Below are 17,679 nucleotides of genomic sequence, written 5' to 3' on the forward strand. Positions count from 1 at the left end.
GAGGCACGTGTTGCCGCTGCTGTGAGGAATGACACTCTAGTTCAAGGGGTTGCTCTCCAGTCAGGACCTTCAGTTCCTATTCCAAATCCCGTTATCTACGGTCTTCCTCCAGGTTTTGTTTCACTGCCAGAAAGAACTCATGTGCATCCACCTGTGCATAGTTCTGGAGTAACTGATGAAGTCGTTGCGCAAGGACCTCTGATAGTCAATCAAGTGGTCATTCCCCGCACTGATGAGGAGCTCCGGGACGAGTTTGAAATGCAGAATTATAATGGAGCTACTCATATGGTCATCCCTACTGCTGCCCAAGATTCTGAGGCTATCTTGATGTGTCGTGCTCTGGCTAAAAAGCTAAGAATCTTGGAAGGATATAACTCCACCCGTTTGAGTGCCTTGGAGGTGTGTCTGGTCCCAGACGTGGTGATTCCTCCAAAATTCAAAGCGCCGGAATTTGAAAAATACAAAGGCCTCACATGTCCTAACATACACTTGAAAATGTATTGTAGAAAAATGGCTACTTATGCCAGAGATGATAAGCTTATGATCCATTGCTTTCAGGACAGTCTAACTGGGGCATCTTTGGATTGGTACATGCAGTTGGAGTGTAGAAACATCCATACTTGGGATGAGTTTGCTGAAGCATTTGCAAAGCAATACAAATATAATATTGACATGGCACCAAATCATACTCAGCTTCAGAGTATCGCCTAAAAAGATAGTGAGTCTTCTAAAGAATATGTGCAACACTAGAGAGAATTGGCTGCAAGAGTGCACCCGCCGCTGGTTGATCGTGAATTGATTGACATTTTCATGGGAACCTTACAAGGACAATATTATGAAAGGTTGATTAGTAGCGTGTCCACAGGACTTTCTGACATGGTGATTGTGGGTGAAAGAGTAGAAGAAGGATTGAAAAATGGTAAAATCCAGGGAGGTTCCAGCAGTTGACCAATCTTGAAGAAGCCTTTCAACGGATTCAAGAGAAAGGAGGGAGAGACTAGTACCATTTCTTCTCAAAGGGGGAGGTAATCACCCATGGCTCCTGATCATGTGCCTTATTACCAGTACCCTTACGTAGCAGCTGCTCAATATCCAACCATGCCTTATCGTCCAATTGCTCTTGTCCTTATTCCAGCTCCAGTACCTCAGTATCAAGTTCCAGTTCCTCAATATCAAGCTCCACAACCTCAGTTCCAGGCTCCTCCACCTCAACATCAACAGAGGCCATATCAACAGTATAATAATGTGAATACCACTCCTATCCCAATGATTTACACTCAATTGCTACTATATCTGATTCAGAATGGGACTGTCGTACCAAGGGCATTACTGCCAATGCCAAAGCCGCATAAGCCTTGGTATGATGAGAATGCTAGATGTGACTTTCATGCTAATTCAGAGGGTCGTACAACAGAGAATTGCAAGGTGTTCAAGCTCCGGGTCCAAGAGTTGATAGATCAAAAAATACTCTCTTTTGCTGATGTTCCAAATATGGGGAACAATCATTTGCCTAAACATAGTAGTTCAGACGTCAGTTCTATAGAAAGTCCAAATGATGAAGGATTGATAAAGAATGTGTTCAAGTTGAAGACTCCCTTAACAATGGTTCGTACTAGATTGTTGGAAGCAGAATTGATGAAGGGAACGCATGCTAATTGTGTGGTGTGTTCATCCAACCCTGATCAATGTGGTGAATTCAAAATTTGTCTTCAACGTTTGATGGATCAGCGGGTTATTCAGTTCACCAAAGCAAAGATTGATGAAGATGTTGCTGTGATTGTGCATGTGTTTGATCAAGAGAGGCTTCCCAAGCCTTTTGTGGTCCCTTATCAGAGAAATGTTAACCTAGAGCCAATGAAGAAGATTGAGCCCATGGTTATCTATGTTCCCACTCCATTCTCAATTGACAGTACCAAAGTAGTGCCTTGGAACTATGAGCATGTAGTTTATGTGGGTAACAAACCAGTAATCTTGAAAGAGCCAGATGTGACTAACATTGCTGGAGCTAGTGGTGTGACTCGAAGTGGAAGGGTTTTCGCTCCTGAAGTGATCCTAAACAAAGAAAGTGCACCAACAGTTGAACCAACGAAGGGGAATGAGGTGAATCCTCCAAAATCAGGAGAAGTCTCATCTAAGAAAGCAGTGACTGCTGAAGAGGATAGACAATTCTTAAAGATCATCAAGAAGGGTGATTACAAGGTCGTAGATCAGCTCAACCATACTCCTTCAAAAATCTCCATTATTTCTCTACTTATGAGTTCTGAGGCTCATAGGACTGCTTTATTAAAGTTCTTGAACGAAGATTATGTGGTATAAGACATCAGTGTTATTCAGTTTGATGATGTGGTTGCTAATCTCAATGCTAGTAGTTGTTTGATGTTCACTGATGATGATGATTTACCCCCTAATGGGCGAGAACATAATATGGCGCTTCATATCTCCATTCAGTGTACAGATGTTACCCGGGCTCGAGTACTGGTAGATACAGGTTCATCCTTGAATGTGTTGCCAAAGACTACTTTAGCACAACTGAATATTAAAGGGGTAATGATGAGACCCAGTGCTTTGATAGTGAAAGCTTTTGATGGGTCTAAGCAAACGATTATTGGGGAGATTGACCTTCCAATCTTGATTAGCCCTCAAACTTTCCGTATTACCTTCCAGATAATGGATATTAGGCCTGCCTATAGTTATCTGTTAGGTAGACCTTGGATTCATGCTGCTGGAGTTGTCACCTCGACACTCCACCAGAAGCTGAAGTTTGTTACTTATGATAAGCTGGTATCAGTATCCGAAAAGGAAGATATTTTCGTCAGCCATTTGACTTCATTCAGATACATTGAAGTAGGTTAAGACATTGTTGAAACTCCTCTCCAGGTCCTTGAAGTGGTCAATGTGGTCCAGACTAAACTGAAACCTGTTGAAGAACCCAAGGGGGTCATGTCCTCGTGGAAGAGTGTGAAAGCTGCAATTGAAGCTGGTTGCCCTTGGAGTTGGGGCATAATGATTGAATTACCAGAGAAGAAAGACAGGTGTAGATTGGGATATCAACCGTCTATTGAACTGTTCAAAGATCAGAAGATACATCAGGGGAAGGTTCCTAGCATCCAAGAAATATTTTACAAAGTTGGTTTCTGAAGTGATGATCAAGTGAATACTCTTGAAGATGAAGATCCATATTTGTATAAGATGGTGTTTTGTGGACCTCTAGATGCTGCTCTCACTAACTGGAAGACAGCAGATGTTCTGGAGATAGTTTCTTGTTCAAAGTAATTTATTATTTTCTAAAAAACATCCAATGTCATGCCCAAGGCATATGGATAACTTTGTATGGCCCATTTTGTGTTAATATTTAAGCCTTATCATCAATACAAAGCACATTTTTTTGAGATTTTTATCTTTCATCTTTTTAATTTTTTTTACAAATAAATAAACAACAAAATTAAAAAAATGGCATTTTTTTATTTCACATCACTTTCATTTTTCAAAATCTTCCTCTAAAAAGAAAAGTCATTGTCATGCAGAACACTAATAACTGAACCCATTGAACACGACAATGTTGTAATTCCCTATGACTTCGACCTCCCGATTAACCAAGCTGAAGAGGATGGTAAGGAAGACTGCGAACTCCCAGAAGAGTTGGCCAGAATTTTGAAACAAGAGGACAAAATGATTCAGCCTCATCAGGAACCAGTGGATGTGATCAATCTGGGGACTGAGGAGGATCGAAAGGAAGTCAAGGTTGGAGCTGCCTTAGAGCAGAATGTGAAGGAGGAGTTGGTCAAGCTTTTACATGAGTATGTGGATGTGTTTGCTTGGTCATACCAGGACATGCCAAGACTCGACACTGACATAGTTATGCATAAGCTACCGTTGAAGCTGGAATGCACGCCCATCAAACAGAAGTTGAGAAGAACTCGACCAGACATGGCTGTCAAGATCAGAGAAGAGGTCAAGAAGCAGTTTGATACAGGTTTTCTAGCTGTTGCAACTTACCCACAGTGGATTGCTAATATTGTGCCAGTTCTGATGAAAGATGGCAAAGTTCGAATGTGTGTAAACTACAGAGATCTGAATAAATCTAGTCCCAAAGATGATTTCTATTTACCTCACATTGATGTATTAGTAGATAACACAGTTCAGTTCTCTGTATTCTCCTTCATGGACGGATTCTCAGAATATAATCAGATTAAAATGTCTCCCGAAGATATGGAGAAAATAACTTTCATTAAACCATGGGGCACTTTCTATTATAAGGTAATGCCTATCAGCCTGAAAAGTACTGGGGCAACCTATCAAAGGGCCATGGTGACTCTTTTCCATGATATGATACATAAGGAGATTGAAGTCTACGTGGATGATATGATTGCCAAGTCTCAGACAGAAGATGAGCATGTTATTCATCTGAAGAAGTTATTTGCAAGGTTGAGGAAATACATATTGCGCTTAAACCCTACTAAATGCACTTTTGGCATCAGATCTGGAAATCTTCTAGGGTTCATTGTTAGCCAGAGAGGCATAGAAGTTGATCCTAACAAAGTCAAAGTTATTCAAGAGATGCCACCACCTTGGACAGAGAAGCAAGTTCATGGTTTCTTGGGCAGATTGAACTATATTTCTAGATTCATATCGCATCTGACAACCACTTGTGAGCCAATATTCAAGTTGTTAAGAAAAGATCAAGTTGTTAGGTGGAACGATGATTGCCAAAGTGCATTCGATAAAATCAAACATTATCTTCAAGAACCACCAATCTTAGTGCCACCAATTCCAGGAAGGCCTCTCATTATGTATTTGACAGTACTCGATAAATCCATGGGATGTGTACTGGGGCAACATACTGAGCAAGAAGTTTACAGAATATGAAATCAGGTACTCCATGCTAGAAAAGACTTGTTGTGCATTAGCATGGGCCGCTCGTCGTCTGAGACGGTATATGATTCGTCATACAACAATGTTAATATCCAAGATGGATCCCATCAAGTACATCTTCGAGAAACCTGGATTAATTGGCAGAATCGCTCGTTGGCAGATGTTATTATCAGAATATGACATTCATTATGTAACTCAGAAGGCTATTAAGGGTAGTGTGTTATCAGAGTACCTTGCGCACCAGCCAGTGGAGGACTATCAATCGATGAGACTCGACTTCCCAGATGAAGACGTCATGTACATAAGAGACTATGAGATTCCAGGCCCGGAAGAATGACCCCAAACCAAGATCGTGGTGGACGCTCGTGTTCGATGGTGCCTCAAATGCATTGGGTAACGGAATTGGGGCTGTTATAACTTCTCCAATGGATTTCCATCTTCCCTTCACAGCAAGGTTATGTTTCAAATGCACCAATAACATGGAGGAGTATGAAGCATGTATCTTGGGAATTGAGACATCTATTGACCTAAGAATCAAGATTCTTGAGGTTGTATGGAGACTCAACACTTGTCATCTATCAAATCAAAGGATATTGGGAGACCCTTCATCCCAATTTGATCCCATACCGAGAGCATGTCATGAACGTAATCCCCTACTTTGATGAGATTAATTTCCATCATATTCCTAGGGAGGAGAATCAGCTAGCTGATGCCTTGGCTACTCTGTCATCTATGTTCAAGGTCAAGTGGGCTAACGAATCACCTGCTATTACAATTCTGAAATTCTGGCGTAGTCAGAGTTCAGATGTTCTACTCCAAGTCATGACATCTGATCCAACATTGTAACTAATACAACAAGACAATTATACAAATTAAACCCTGTACTAAGATGCTCACGTTCATAGATGTCACGACATCTGCTTCTATATCACCCTAGAATGGAGGAACACCTAGTTATGTGCATCTGGTAGAAAGACTCAGCAGAAATCAACCATAGCACTAACTTCTGTTGTTTTCCTACACAGTAATCAACAAGATGTCTCAATAGTGATTTGAACATCATCCGTTGCATTATTCCAGTCTGCTGGCCTTGTACTTGTATTTCCTGAATTTAAGGTCAAGCGAGTTAACCTAAAATTCCACTTAGTAGGGTGCTAACAAATAGGCTATTTGTTAGATTCATTTAATGTAGTACAGTTGTTAGTTTCCTGGATTTTAGCTCAGCTGTTGGATTCCTGAAGAATAGCCTGAAACAATGCTGAACCAGAAAAACTAAACTTCCTACAATTTAGCCCATGCTGTCAGGAATGAATGTCACGACATTCCGTTTAACAGTCAGAACATATACCTCATGCTGATTCAGTTATGTTCCTGAAAAACAGTTTGTGCTAAATTTGTTGTACTGTAAAAGACTAACCAGTCTCTACTTCAGTATCAGCATACATGACTAACTGTCAAGGCATCCAGTTTGACAGTTTCGCAATGATCCTTTGGGCAGGTTTGTTATCCTCTTGAAGACCAGACTGAAATACTGAACTGAAGCAGAGAAACCAACTTGCCTATTATTCAGTATGTGTTGTTAATGATGAATGTCAAAACATTCTGATTGACATTCAAACAGAAGGCTATGTACCAGGTCTGATATTATCTTGATAAGCAGACTGAAATACAAGCTAAGTTAAGGCAGACAGGATTATAACATGCAGAAGGAAAACAAACACAGGAAATTGTTAACCCAGTTCGGTGCAACATCACCTACTCTGGGGGCATACCAAGCCAGGAAGAAGATCCACTATCAGCAGTATTAATTCAGAGTTAAACTCCCCTGTTTACAACTCTTCACTTAATCCCTACCCAATGCAATCTATACCTAGGAACTCCTAGATAGAAACCTCCAGTTTCCATTCCTTTCACTACAAAAACAATGTAATGTTAAACAACTTGAACTTGCTTTACAGCTTCGTTCAAGACCATAACAACTCTTGCCTACAGGCTTTGAGTTACAAATACTCTCAACTTTGAACACTGAGAAACACATGGTAACCTTCCCACAGGTTGGGAGGTTTACCTCACACACACCCCTAATTTTTCATTATTTGAGGCTTACAAATACTAGGTTACAATATGCTATTTATAACCTAATCACCAAACTGGATTTGGGCCTTCAGAAATCGCAGCAAACTTCTTCTTTGCTGTTACAAAGTCAGCAGAAAATTTCTGCTACAAATAAGGTCTTCAATCTTTTAGTTCTTAAAATCTCTCCATATATATCTCCATAATTAGAGCCTATTTATTTTGATTGAGTCTTTAAGACCTCCACATGGAAGTTAGGATATTCACCAAATATCCTCACTAATCCCAGAATATATACTGAATTAATTAATTCAGTTTTCTACACATGTACGATGTCACAGGCATGATGTCGTGACATCGTACATGACATGTTGGTCCAGATGTTGAACTTCTTCAACCCAACATATTAAAACAACAGAGATGATTACATTATTTGTTTTACAAAATTAATGCCAATCCTAAGGTATTAACAAATTCAATGTCTAGACGAGCCAGCACATTGCTTGGCAGTTGAAGCAGAAACAGATGGCAAGCCTTGGTTTTATGACATCAAACCATATCTTGAGAAGCACGAGTATCCAAATGATGTATCCATCACAGACAAAAAGACCTTGAGGAAGTTATCAGCCAATTTCTTCCTAAGTGGTGGTGTTCTATACAAAAGAAACTTTTATTTAGTTCTACTCAGATGCGTGGATAGATACGAAGTCGACCTACTCATCAAAGAAATCCATGAAGGTTATTTCGGCATTCATGCAAACGAACATGCAATGGAGAAGAAAATCCTTAGAGCTGGTTACTATTGGTTGACAATGGAAACAAATTGTTACCACTACGCCAATAAATGTCACAAGTGTCAAAGTTATGCTGACAAGGTACACGTGTCACCTACTCCTCTGAATGTTTTATCTGCTCTATGGCTATTCTCAATGTGGGGCATAAACATGATCGCCTAAAGCTGCAAATGGACATTTTGCTTGCTACCACATTTTGCTTGCTTCTGGTACATTCTCAGGACAATATTTCTCTCCCCCTTTTTAGCTAAACATTTGTAAATGAACCCATCACAAAACCAGATCCAGGCGCAGTTTTCCCAAACCTTAACATACCCCATGGTTTAGAGGGAATGAAGTGTTTATCTTGTGAGAAGAGGAGTGTTGTTACATCCTTTAAATAGTCCAGCCCGTGCTTAGAAATTAACGGTAGGAATAAATGCTTGGTCAAGATTCATTAATATTTGCTGAGAAACAGTCAGAGAATCACCAACAAAATCTCAGACTATCTTTGAATACCTTTTATAGCTCTTGACTGTTTCTTTTCCGAAATAACAATTCCAGTGCATGGAGACTATTCCATATATGCAGTCAGACACGTTGCACGCGATGTCTTAACATTCAATGCGGCTTTTGCCTGTATTCTTCCTATCATCATTTCCTAAGACCACTTTTCGTACCTTCAGTAGTAGCTTGACATCTGGCCCCACTACATCCAAAATAACAAACAACAGTAGATGGTTACTCCCCCTGTACCACACAACTGTAACACTCAGGCACATCACATCCATATTTCCTCATGACTGTAAGTTTCAGAAGGAAATAACAATATTATCCAAGGCAATGTCATGACATCCGGTCAGACATTCTTCTGCTCCCTCAGCCTTGACACACATCACATCATCCCAATAACTAACAAGGTGTCATACCTTGTCATCTGAGAACACATAGACCACAAGCTTGATGATTACTTGCAGCACAAAGACAGAACTCCCCCTGTCATGAACAACCAACTCTCCTCTTGAAACTTGGAGATCACACATGAACATATCCAACACCCCAAAGTTGGACCTTCACATACTTCCTAATTCAAAGAGAACCCAGACCACTTGATGAATGGAAAACATAAGACGCATCTTCATGTCTTCAAGAGCACACCCTCTGTTCAACCCTCTTGGCTGAACACATCCACACTCCGTGTCAATCTCTCTTCTAACCAGAACAGAAAACCACTTCACAAAATGTTCTAACATTAGTTAGGACATCCTCACAACATAACAAAGAACACCATCTGATAATCTTCAGATATCACTGAGTCACCAGCTTGATCCAAAAGAAACCAGACACAATTGGGACATATACATTCTCAGCCCATTACAAGAGATAATCTTCCATAGATAGCTTAGAACTCCTACCACAAGCTCCAAGAGATGAATAGAAAACACCTCATTTTGTCTTCAACTTACTACTTTTCTGCTCAAAAGTAATTTGTCTTAGACTTTCCTCAAGAATAATCAGCTGCCATATGTTGATTATCTTGATTCTTTGAACTCACTTCTGAGATAGACCAAATGCCACTGGTTGATTACCTCCTTCATGAATCCTCATATGAAAAATTCAAATGCCACTTTTTGACCTCTCCAAGTTTATCAGACTTCTCCCAAAGATATTCTGACCTTCCAAGTGAGACTTGAACTTCAAGCTACATGTTAAACAAAACTTAGATTCTCTAAGACATGAACATGTAACATCTTCTCCATCCAGCAACTCCAAAGAACTGCAATGAGAATGATCCTTTTTGAAGTACCCAATCTACAACTCTGTAGACCCTTTTATCTTAAGTTGATGTGCCACTTCACCAACTAAGATTCTGATGTTGAACCAAATGTCACAACATTGTGTTTTAACATCTAGTTGTTGAATTCAGCTCCTTCTTCTGCCACTTGAAAGAACTTCCTCCCTACACAGAACAAGAGTTCAACGCTCTCATAGACTTGATTGTGGAACCAAGTTTGAGTAGACAACCTCCATCCTGCAGGTTTGCAGTTAAGTCATCCAAGCTCACACCTTGATGAATTCCTGCTTCTTCTCCAAAGACATCAGACACTCTGATGCATGAGTCTTCAGAAGGACCAGTTAGAGACTAACCCTTCAGCTATACCAAGGATTCCACTTCCTAAAGCAAGGCTGTTTCCATGATGTCAAGAATGTTGCCACTTGTTCTTAACTCCACAGTGTGCATTAGCCAATGCACTTCCTTACCTAGATCAGAAATAAACTGATCCAAGTAACCACCATCAAGACTATGATGTCTTCTTCTTCTTGTACACACCAAGGCTGAACATGTTTCTTGCCAGGAAACCTTTTCAGAGATCATATGCTCTTGTTGCCACCAAAGAGATAGATCATAAACCAATGTACTATCCTTCCTGTGATTCTGCACAGGATCTTGAAGATGAGATGTTCCAACATCTTTAAGAACATCAATTATCTGGAGCTCCAAGGATAATCAATTAAATACTTGTACTTGGCACAAGTAGACATTGATCTTAACTCCTTTCCCAATTATCCTTTCAGATACTTCCACCATAAGAATACTTTGAAAATACTCTTCCTGTGTCAACATCTTCTGCTTGCAAGCACCTCAATAGTTTTGAGAATCTTTCCAGATTAGATTCACCCTTAGGAATGAGAGAGATGAATCCTTCCTTGCAAATGTGTCACACAACAACCATAACCCATGTGACACAGGTCAACAGCCAACCAGGCCCTAGGCTGACCAAACGTGAGGAGGTTAACCAAAACTCCCCCTCAAATTAACAATAATGGAAACTTCACACCAATATCCATGCATTGTACACAAATGTCTCAACATGACATACATCATCCCTACCAGTGGCAACTAACTCTATGAGTTATACCTATACATACTTCAATCACCCAATCAGACTCCAGCTGACCATAAGTACTAGTGACAACAAAACAACACCAGTTAATAGTAGATATGCATTGCCAGAGCATACTACCTCAACCAACCACTGAATCTTCATATTCTCACTCCTTGAAAGAACTGCCACTTCTGAGCGTGGTGTTTGAATAACAAGATTCATGGTCCCAATCCTCTTAAATGAAATAGCAGTCAGGTTACCCCATTATTGACTTCTAACATCCAGGGGACTTGTCTTCCAACACAACATAGTACTTCAGGGAACAACTATCCAACCCTGATCAATCTACAGGAATAAGGCACACGGCAGGGATTGCACAATGTCACATCTCAACCAGCTCCACTTCTAGATATCAGACTTCTAAAAGTGGCCTTCTTGAGCATACACACAGTTGACCCTACCCTTGTCAACTTAGCACACACAGATGTCTCCTCTTCCAGGTCAGGAGTAGGTTCCAAACAAAAGTGTCTCTTTGTTTGACGCCTAAAAACATCTGCTCTTCAAACAGTAGGTGCATACTTGTTGAACAGCATGTTCTAACATCACATAGAACATTAGTTCCACCTGCTTGGCACAAACCCTCCTTGAAAGTCTTCAAGGTCTTCATATGCACTACCCAAGAGAGTAAAAGAATCAGTGATCAGGTGATTCTTACCATGATGAGTGGACTTGAGGAGACTCAAGTATCTTTGACATCTTCAGTAGATTATGATGAAATCTTGAATACAGCAGCCTTTCATCCACATGAAGGGAAACTACATCAGAGTTTGAGTTTTGCCAGGTATTATGCAGCGGAAATCATAATACAACTCAACCTATGAGCACACACTTCACCAGATCAGCCTCCAAGAACATACTAAGTTTGAATATGATTCAATACTAGTACAACTGTCCCACACAAAGGCCAATTTCCAACCTCCAGAGACAGGTACACACAGTTCCTATCATGAATAGTCCATCCACATACTTCAAGGGACCATTCACGTAAATCACAGAACCTTCCACAGGTTCCAACATCAGTACTAACATAACTCCTTGCAAGATACCAGAAAGTATCACCCATGGATCTCATCCAGAAACAGAACAGGATGCCTGCTCTGATACCATTTGAAATTCTGGCGTAGTCAGAGTTCAGATGTTCTACTCCAAGTCATGACATCTGATCCAACATTGTAACTAATACAGCAAGACAGTTATACAAATTAAACCCTGTACTAAGATGCTCACGTTCACAGATGTCACGACATCTGCTTCTATATCACCCTAGAATGGAGGAACACCTAGTTCTGTGCATCTGGTAGAAAGACTCAGCAGAAATCAACCATAGCACTAACTTCTGTTGTTTTCCTACATAGTAATCAGCAAGATGTCTCAATAGTGATTTGAACATCATCTGTTACATTATTCCAGTCTGTTGGCCTTGTACTTGTATTTCCTGAATTTAAGGTCAAGTGAGTTAACCTAAAATTCCACTTAGTAGGGTGCTAACAAATAGGCTATTTGTTAGGTTCATTTAATGTAGTACAGTTGTTAGTTTCCTGGATTTTAGCTCAGTTGTTGGATTCCTGAAGAATAGCCTGAAACAATGCTGAACCAGAAAAACTAAACTTCCTACAATTTAGCCCATGCTGTCAGGAATGAATGTCACGACATTCTGTTTGACAGTCAGAACATATACCTCATGCTGATTCAGTTATGTTCTTGAAAAACAGTCTGTGCTAAATTTGTTGTACTGTAAAAGACTAACCAGTCTCTACTTTAGTATCAGCATACATGACTAACTGTCAAGGCATCCAGTTTGACAGTTTCACAATGATCCTTTGGGCAGGTTTGTTATCCTCTTGGAGACCAGACTGAAATACTGAACTGAAGCAGAGAAACCAACTTGCCTATTATTCAGTATGTGCTGTTAATGATGAATGTCAAAACATTCTGATTGACATTCAAACAGAAGGCTATGTACCAGGTCTGATATTATCTTGATAAGCAGACTGAAATACAAGCTAAGTTAAGGCAGACAGGATTATAACATGCAGAAGGAAAACAAACACAGGAAATTCTTAACCCAGTTCGGTGCAACATCACCTACTCTGGGGGCATACCAAGCCAGGAAGAAGATCCACTATCAGCAGTATTAATTCAGAGTTAAACTCCTCTGTTTACAACTTTTCACTTAATCCCTACCCAATGCAATCTATACCTAGGAACTCCTAGATAGAAACCTCCAGTTTCCATTCCTTTCACTACAAAAACAATGTAATGTTAAACAACTTGAACTTGCTTTACAGCTTCGTTCAAGACCATAACAACTCTTGCCTACAGGCTTTGAGTTACAAATACTCTCAACTTTGAACACTGAGAAACACATGGTAACCTTCCCACAGGTTGGGAGGTTTACCTCACACACACCCCTAATTTTTCATTATTTGAGGCTTACAAATACTAGGTTACAATATGTTATTTATAACCTAATCACCAAACTGGATTTGGGCCTTCAGAAATCGCAGCAAACTTCTTCTTTGCTGTTACAAAGTCAGCAGAAAATTTCTGCTACAAATAAGGTCTTCAATCTTTTAGTTCCTAAAATCTCTCCATATATATCTCCATAATTAGAGCCTGTTTATTCTGATTGAGTCTTTAAGACCTCCACATGGAAGTTAGGATATTCACCAAATATCCTCACTAATCCCAGAATATATACTGAATTAATTAATTCAGTTTTCTACACATGTACGATGTCACAGGCATGATGTCGTGACATCGTACATGACATGTTGGTCCAGATGTTGAACTTCTTCAACCCAACATATTAAAACAACAGAGATGATTACATTATTTGTTTTACAAAATTAATGCCAATCCTAAGGTATTAACAAATTCAATGTCTAGACGAGCCAGCACATTGCTTGGCAGTTGAAGCAGAAACAGATGGCAAGCCTTGGTTTTATGACATCAAACCATATCTTGAGAAGCACGAGTATCCAAATGATGTATCCATCACAGACAAAAAGACCTTGAGGAAGTCATCAGCCAATTTCTTCATAAGTGGTGGTGTTCTATACAAAAGAAACTTTTATTTAGTTCTACTCAGATGCGTGGATAGATACGAAGTCGACCTACTCATCAAAGAAATCCATGAAGGTTATTTCGGCATTCATGCAAACGAACATGCAATGGAGAAGAAAATCCTTAGAGCTGGTTACTATTGGTTGACAATGGAAACAAATTGTTACCACTACGCCAATAAATGTCACAAGTGTCAAAGTTATGCTGACAAGGTACATGTGTCACCTACTCCTCTGAATGTTTTATCTGCTCCATGGCTATTCTCAATGTGGGGCATAAACATGATCGCCTAAAGCTGCAAATGGACATTTTGCTTGCTACCACATTTTGCTTGCTTCTGGTACATTCTCAGGACAATATTTCTCTCCCCCTTTTTAGCTAAACATTTGTAAATGAACCCATCACAAAACCAGATCCAGGCGCAGTTTGCCCAAACCTTAACATACCCCATGGTTTAAAGGGAATGAAGTGTTTATCTTGTGAGAAGAGGAGTGCTGTTACATCCTTTAAATAGTCCAGCCCGTGCTTAGAAATTAACGGTAGGAATAAATGCTTGGTCAAGATTCATTAATATTTGCTGAGAAACAGTCAGAGAATCACCAACAAAATCTCAGACTATCTTTGAATACCTTTTATAGCTCTTGACTGTTTCTTTTCCGAAATAACAATTCCAGTGCATGGAGACTATTCCATATATGCAGTCAGACACGTTGCACGCGATGTCTTAACATTCAATGCGGCTTTTGCCTGTATTCTTCCTATCATCATTTCCTAAGACCACTTTTCGTACCTTCAGTAGTAGCTTGACATCTGGCCCCACTACATCCAAAATAACAAACAACAGTAGATGGTTACTCCCCTGTACCACACAACTGTAACACTCAGGCACATCACATCCATATTTCCTCATGACTGTAAGTTCAGAAGGAAATAACAATATTATCCAAGGCAATGTCATGACATCCGGTCAGACATTCTTCTGCTCCCTCAGCCTTGACACACATCACATCATCCCAATAACTAACAAGGTGTCATACCTTGTCATCTGAGAACACATAGACCACAAGCTTGATGATTACTTGCAGCACAAAGACAGAACTCCCCCTGTCATGAACAACCAACTCTCCTCTTGAAACTTGGAGATCACACATGAACATATCCAACACCCCAAAGTTGGACCTTCACATACTTCCTAATTCAAAGAGAACCCAGACCACTTGATGAATGGAAAACATAAGACGCATCTTCATGTCTTCAAGAGCACACCCTCTGTTCAACCCTCTTGGCTGAACACATCCACACTCTGTGTCAATCTCTCTTCTAACCAGAACAGAAAACCACTTCACAAAATGTTCTAACATTAGTTAGGACATCCTCACAACATAACAAAGAACACCATCTGATAATCTTCAGATATCACTGAGTCACCAGCTTGATCCAAAAGAAACCAGACACAAATTGGGACATATACATTCTCAGCCCATTACAAGAGATAATCTTCCATAGATAGCTTAGAACTCCTACCACAAGCTCCAAGAGATGAATAGAAAACACCTCCTTTTGTCTTCAACTTACTACTTTTCTGCTCAAAAGTAATTTGTCTTAGACTTTCCTCAAGAATAATCAGCTGCCATATGTTGATTATCTTGATTCTTTGAACTCACTTCTGAGATAGACCAAATGCCACTGGTTGATTACCTCCTTCATGAATCCTCATATGAAAAATTCAAATGCCACTTTTTGACCTCTCCAAGTTTATCAGACTTCTCCCAAAGATATTCTGACCTTCCAAGTGAGACTTGAACTTCAAGCTACATGTTAAACAAAACTTAGATTCTCTAAGACATGAACATGTAACATCTTCTCCATCCAGCAACTCCAAAGAACTGCAATGAGAATGATCCTTTTTGAAGTACCCAATCTACAACTCTGTAGACCCTTTTATCTTAAGTTGATGTGCCACTTCACCAACTAAGATTCTGATGTTGAACCAAATGTCACAACATTGTGTTTTAACATCTAGCTGTTGAATTCAGCTCCTTCTTCTGCCACTTGAAAGAACTTCCTCCCTACACAGAACAAGAGTTCAACGCTCTCATAGACTTGATTGTGGAACCAAGTTTGAGTAGACAACCTCCATCCTGCAGGTTTGCAGTTAAGTCATCCAAGCTCACACCTTGATGAATTCCTGCTTCTTCTCCAAAGATATCAGACACTCTGATGCATGAGTCTTCAGAAGGACCAGTTAGAGACTAACCCTTCAGCTATACCAAGGATTCCACTTCCTAAAGCAAGGCTGTTTCCATGATGTCAAGAATGTTGCCACTTGTTCTTAACTCCACAGTGTGCATTAGCCAATGCACTTCCTTACCTAGATCAGAAATAAACTGATCCAAGTAACCACCATCAAGACTATGATGTCTTCTTCTTCTTGTACACACCAAGGCTGAACATGTTTCTTGCCAGGAAACCTTTTCAGAGATCATATGCTCTTGCTGCCACCAAAGAGATAGATCATAAACCAATGTACTATCCTTCCTGTGATTCTGCACAGGATCTTGAAGATGAGATGTTCCAACATCTTTAAGAACATCAATTATCTGGAGCTCCAAGGATAATCAATTAAATACTTGTACTTGGCACAAGTAGACATTGATCTTAACTCTTTTCCCAATTATCCTTTCAGATACTTCCACCATAAGAATACTTTGAAAATACTCTTCCTGTGTCAACATCTTCTGCTTGCAAGCACCTCAATAGTTTTGAGAATCTTTCCAGATTAGATTCACCCTTAGGAATGAGAGAGATGAATCCTTCCTTGCAAATGTGTCACACAACAACCATAACCCATGTGACACAGGTCAACAGCCAACCAGGCCCTAGGCTGACCAAACGTGAGGAGGTTAACCAAAACTCCCCCTCAAATTAACAATAATGGAAACTTCACACCAATATCCGTGCATTGTACACAAATGTCTCAACATGACATACATCATCCCTACCAGTGGCAACTAACTCTATGAGTTATACCTATACATACTTCAATCACACCAATCAGACTCCAGCTGACCATAAGTACTAGTGACAACAAAACAACACCAGTTAATAGTAGATATGCATTGCCAGAGCATACTACCTCAACCAACCACTGAATCTTCATATTCTCACTCCTTGAAAGAACTGCCACTTCTGAGCGTGGTGTTTGAATAACAAGATTCATGGTCCCAATCCTCTTAAATGAAATAGCAGTCAGGTTACCCCATTATTGACTTCTAACATCCAGGGGACTTGTCTTCCAACACAACATAGTACTTCAGGGAACAACTATCCAACCCTTATCAATCTACAGGAATAAGGCACACGGCAGGGATTGCACAATGTCACATCTCAACCAGTTCCACTTCAGAGATCAGACTTCTAAAAGTGGCCTTCTTGAGCATACACACAGTTGACCCTACCCTTGTCAACTTAGCACACACAGATGTCTCCTCTTCCAGGTCAGGAGTAGGTTCCAAACAAAAGTATCTCTTTGTTTGACGCCTAAAAACATCTGCTCTTCAAACAGTAGGTGCATACTTGTTGGACAGCATGTTCTAACATCACATAGAACATTAGTTCCACCTGCTTGGAACAAACCCTCCTTGAAAGTCTTCAAGGTCTTCATATGCACTACCCAAGAGAGTAAAAGAATCAGTGATCAGGTGATTCTTACCATGATGAGTGGACTTGAGGAGACTCAAGTATCTTTGACATCTTCAGTAGATTATGATGAAATCTTGAATACAACAGCCTTTCATCCACATGAAGGGAAACTACATCAGAGTTTGAGTTTTGCCAGGTATTATGCAGCGGAAATCATAATACAACTCAACCAATGAGCACACACTTCACCAGATCAGCCTCCAAGAACATACTAAGTTTGAATATGATTCAATACTAGTACAACT

At 40.0% G+C, this 17,679-nt stretch overlaps 1 protein-coding gene across 1 annotated transcript; it reads left to right on the top strand.

Annotated features, from left to right (window-relative positions):
* Positions 1 to 1,035: 1,035 nt before the first annotated feature.
* On the top strand, positions 1,036 to 3,138 carry LOC127123678 (uncharacterized). Its single transcript, XM_051053879.1, has 3 exons — positions 1,036 to 2,199; positions 2,335 to 2,781; positions 2,878 to 3,138. The coding sequence occupies exons 1-3, from the start codon at positions 1,036 to 1,038 to the stop codon at positions 3,136 to 3,138; spliced, it is 1,872 nt and encodes a 623-aa protein (XP_050909836.1).
* The last annotated feature ends 14,541 nt before the right edge of the window (positions 3,139 to 17,679 follow it).

The sequence above is a fragment of the Lathyrus oleraceus genome, chromosome 2 (genome assembly GCF_024323335.1).
Source record: "Lathyrus oleraceus cultivar Zhongwan6 chromosome 2, CAAS_Psat_ZW6_1.0, whole genome shotgun sequence".
Lineage (NCBI taxonomy): Eukaryota > Viridiplantae > Streptophyta > Magnoliopsida > Fabales > Fabaceae > Lathyrus > Lathyrus oleraceus.

Excerpts from the sequence above, each read along its gene's own strand:
- LOC127123678 (XM_051053879.1), top strand. The coding sequence starts at position 1,036 with ATGGCTCCTGATCATGTGCCTTATTACCAGTACCCTTACGTAGCAGCT. Across the intron at positions 2,200-2,334 it reads TCAAGAAGGGTGATTACAAG|TTTGATGATGTGGTTGCTAA; the intron begins GTCGTAGATCAG and ends AGTGTTATTCAG. Across the intron at positions 2,782-2,877 it reads TTGTTACTTATGATAAGCTG|GTCCTTGAAGTGGTCAATGT; the intron begins GTATCAGTATCC and ends ACTCCTCTCCAG.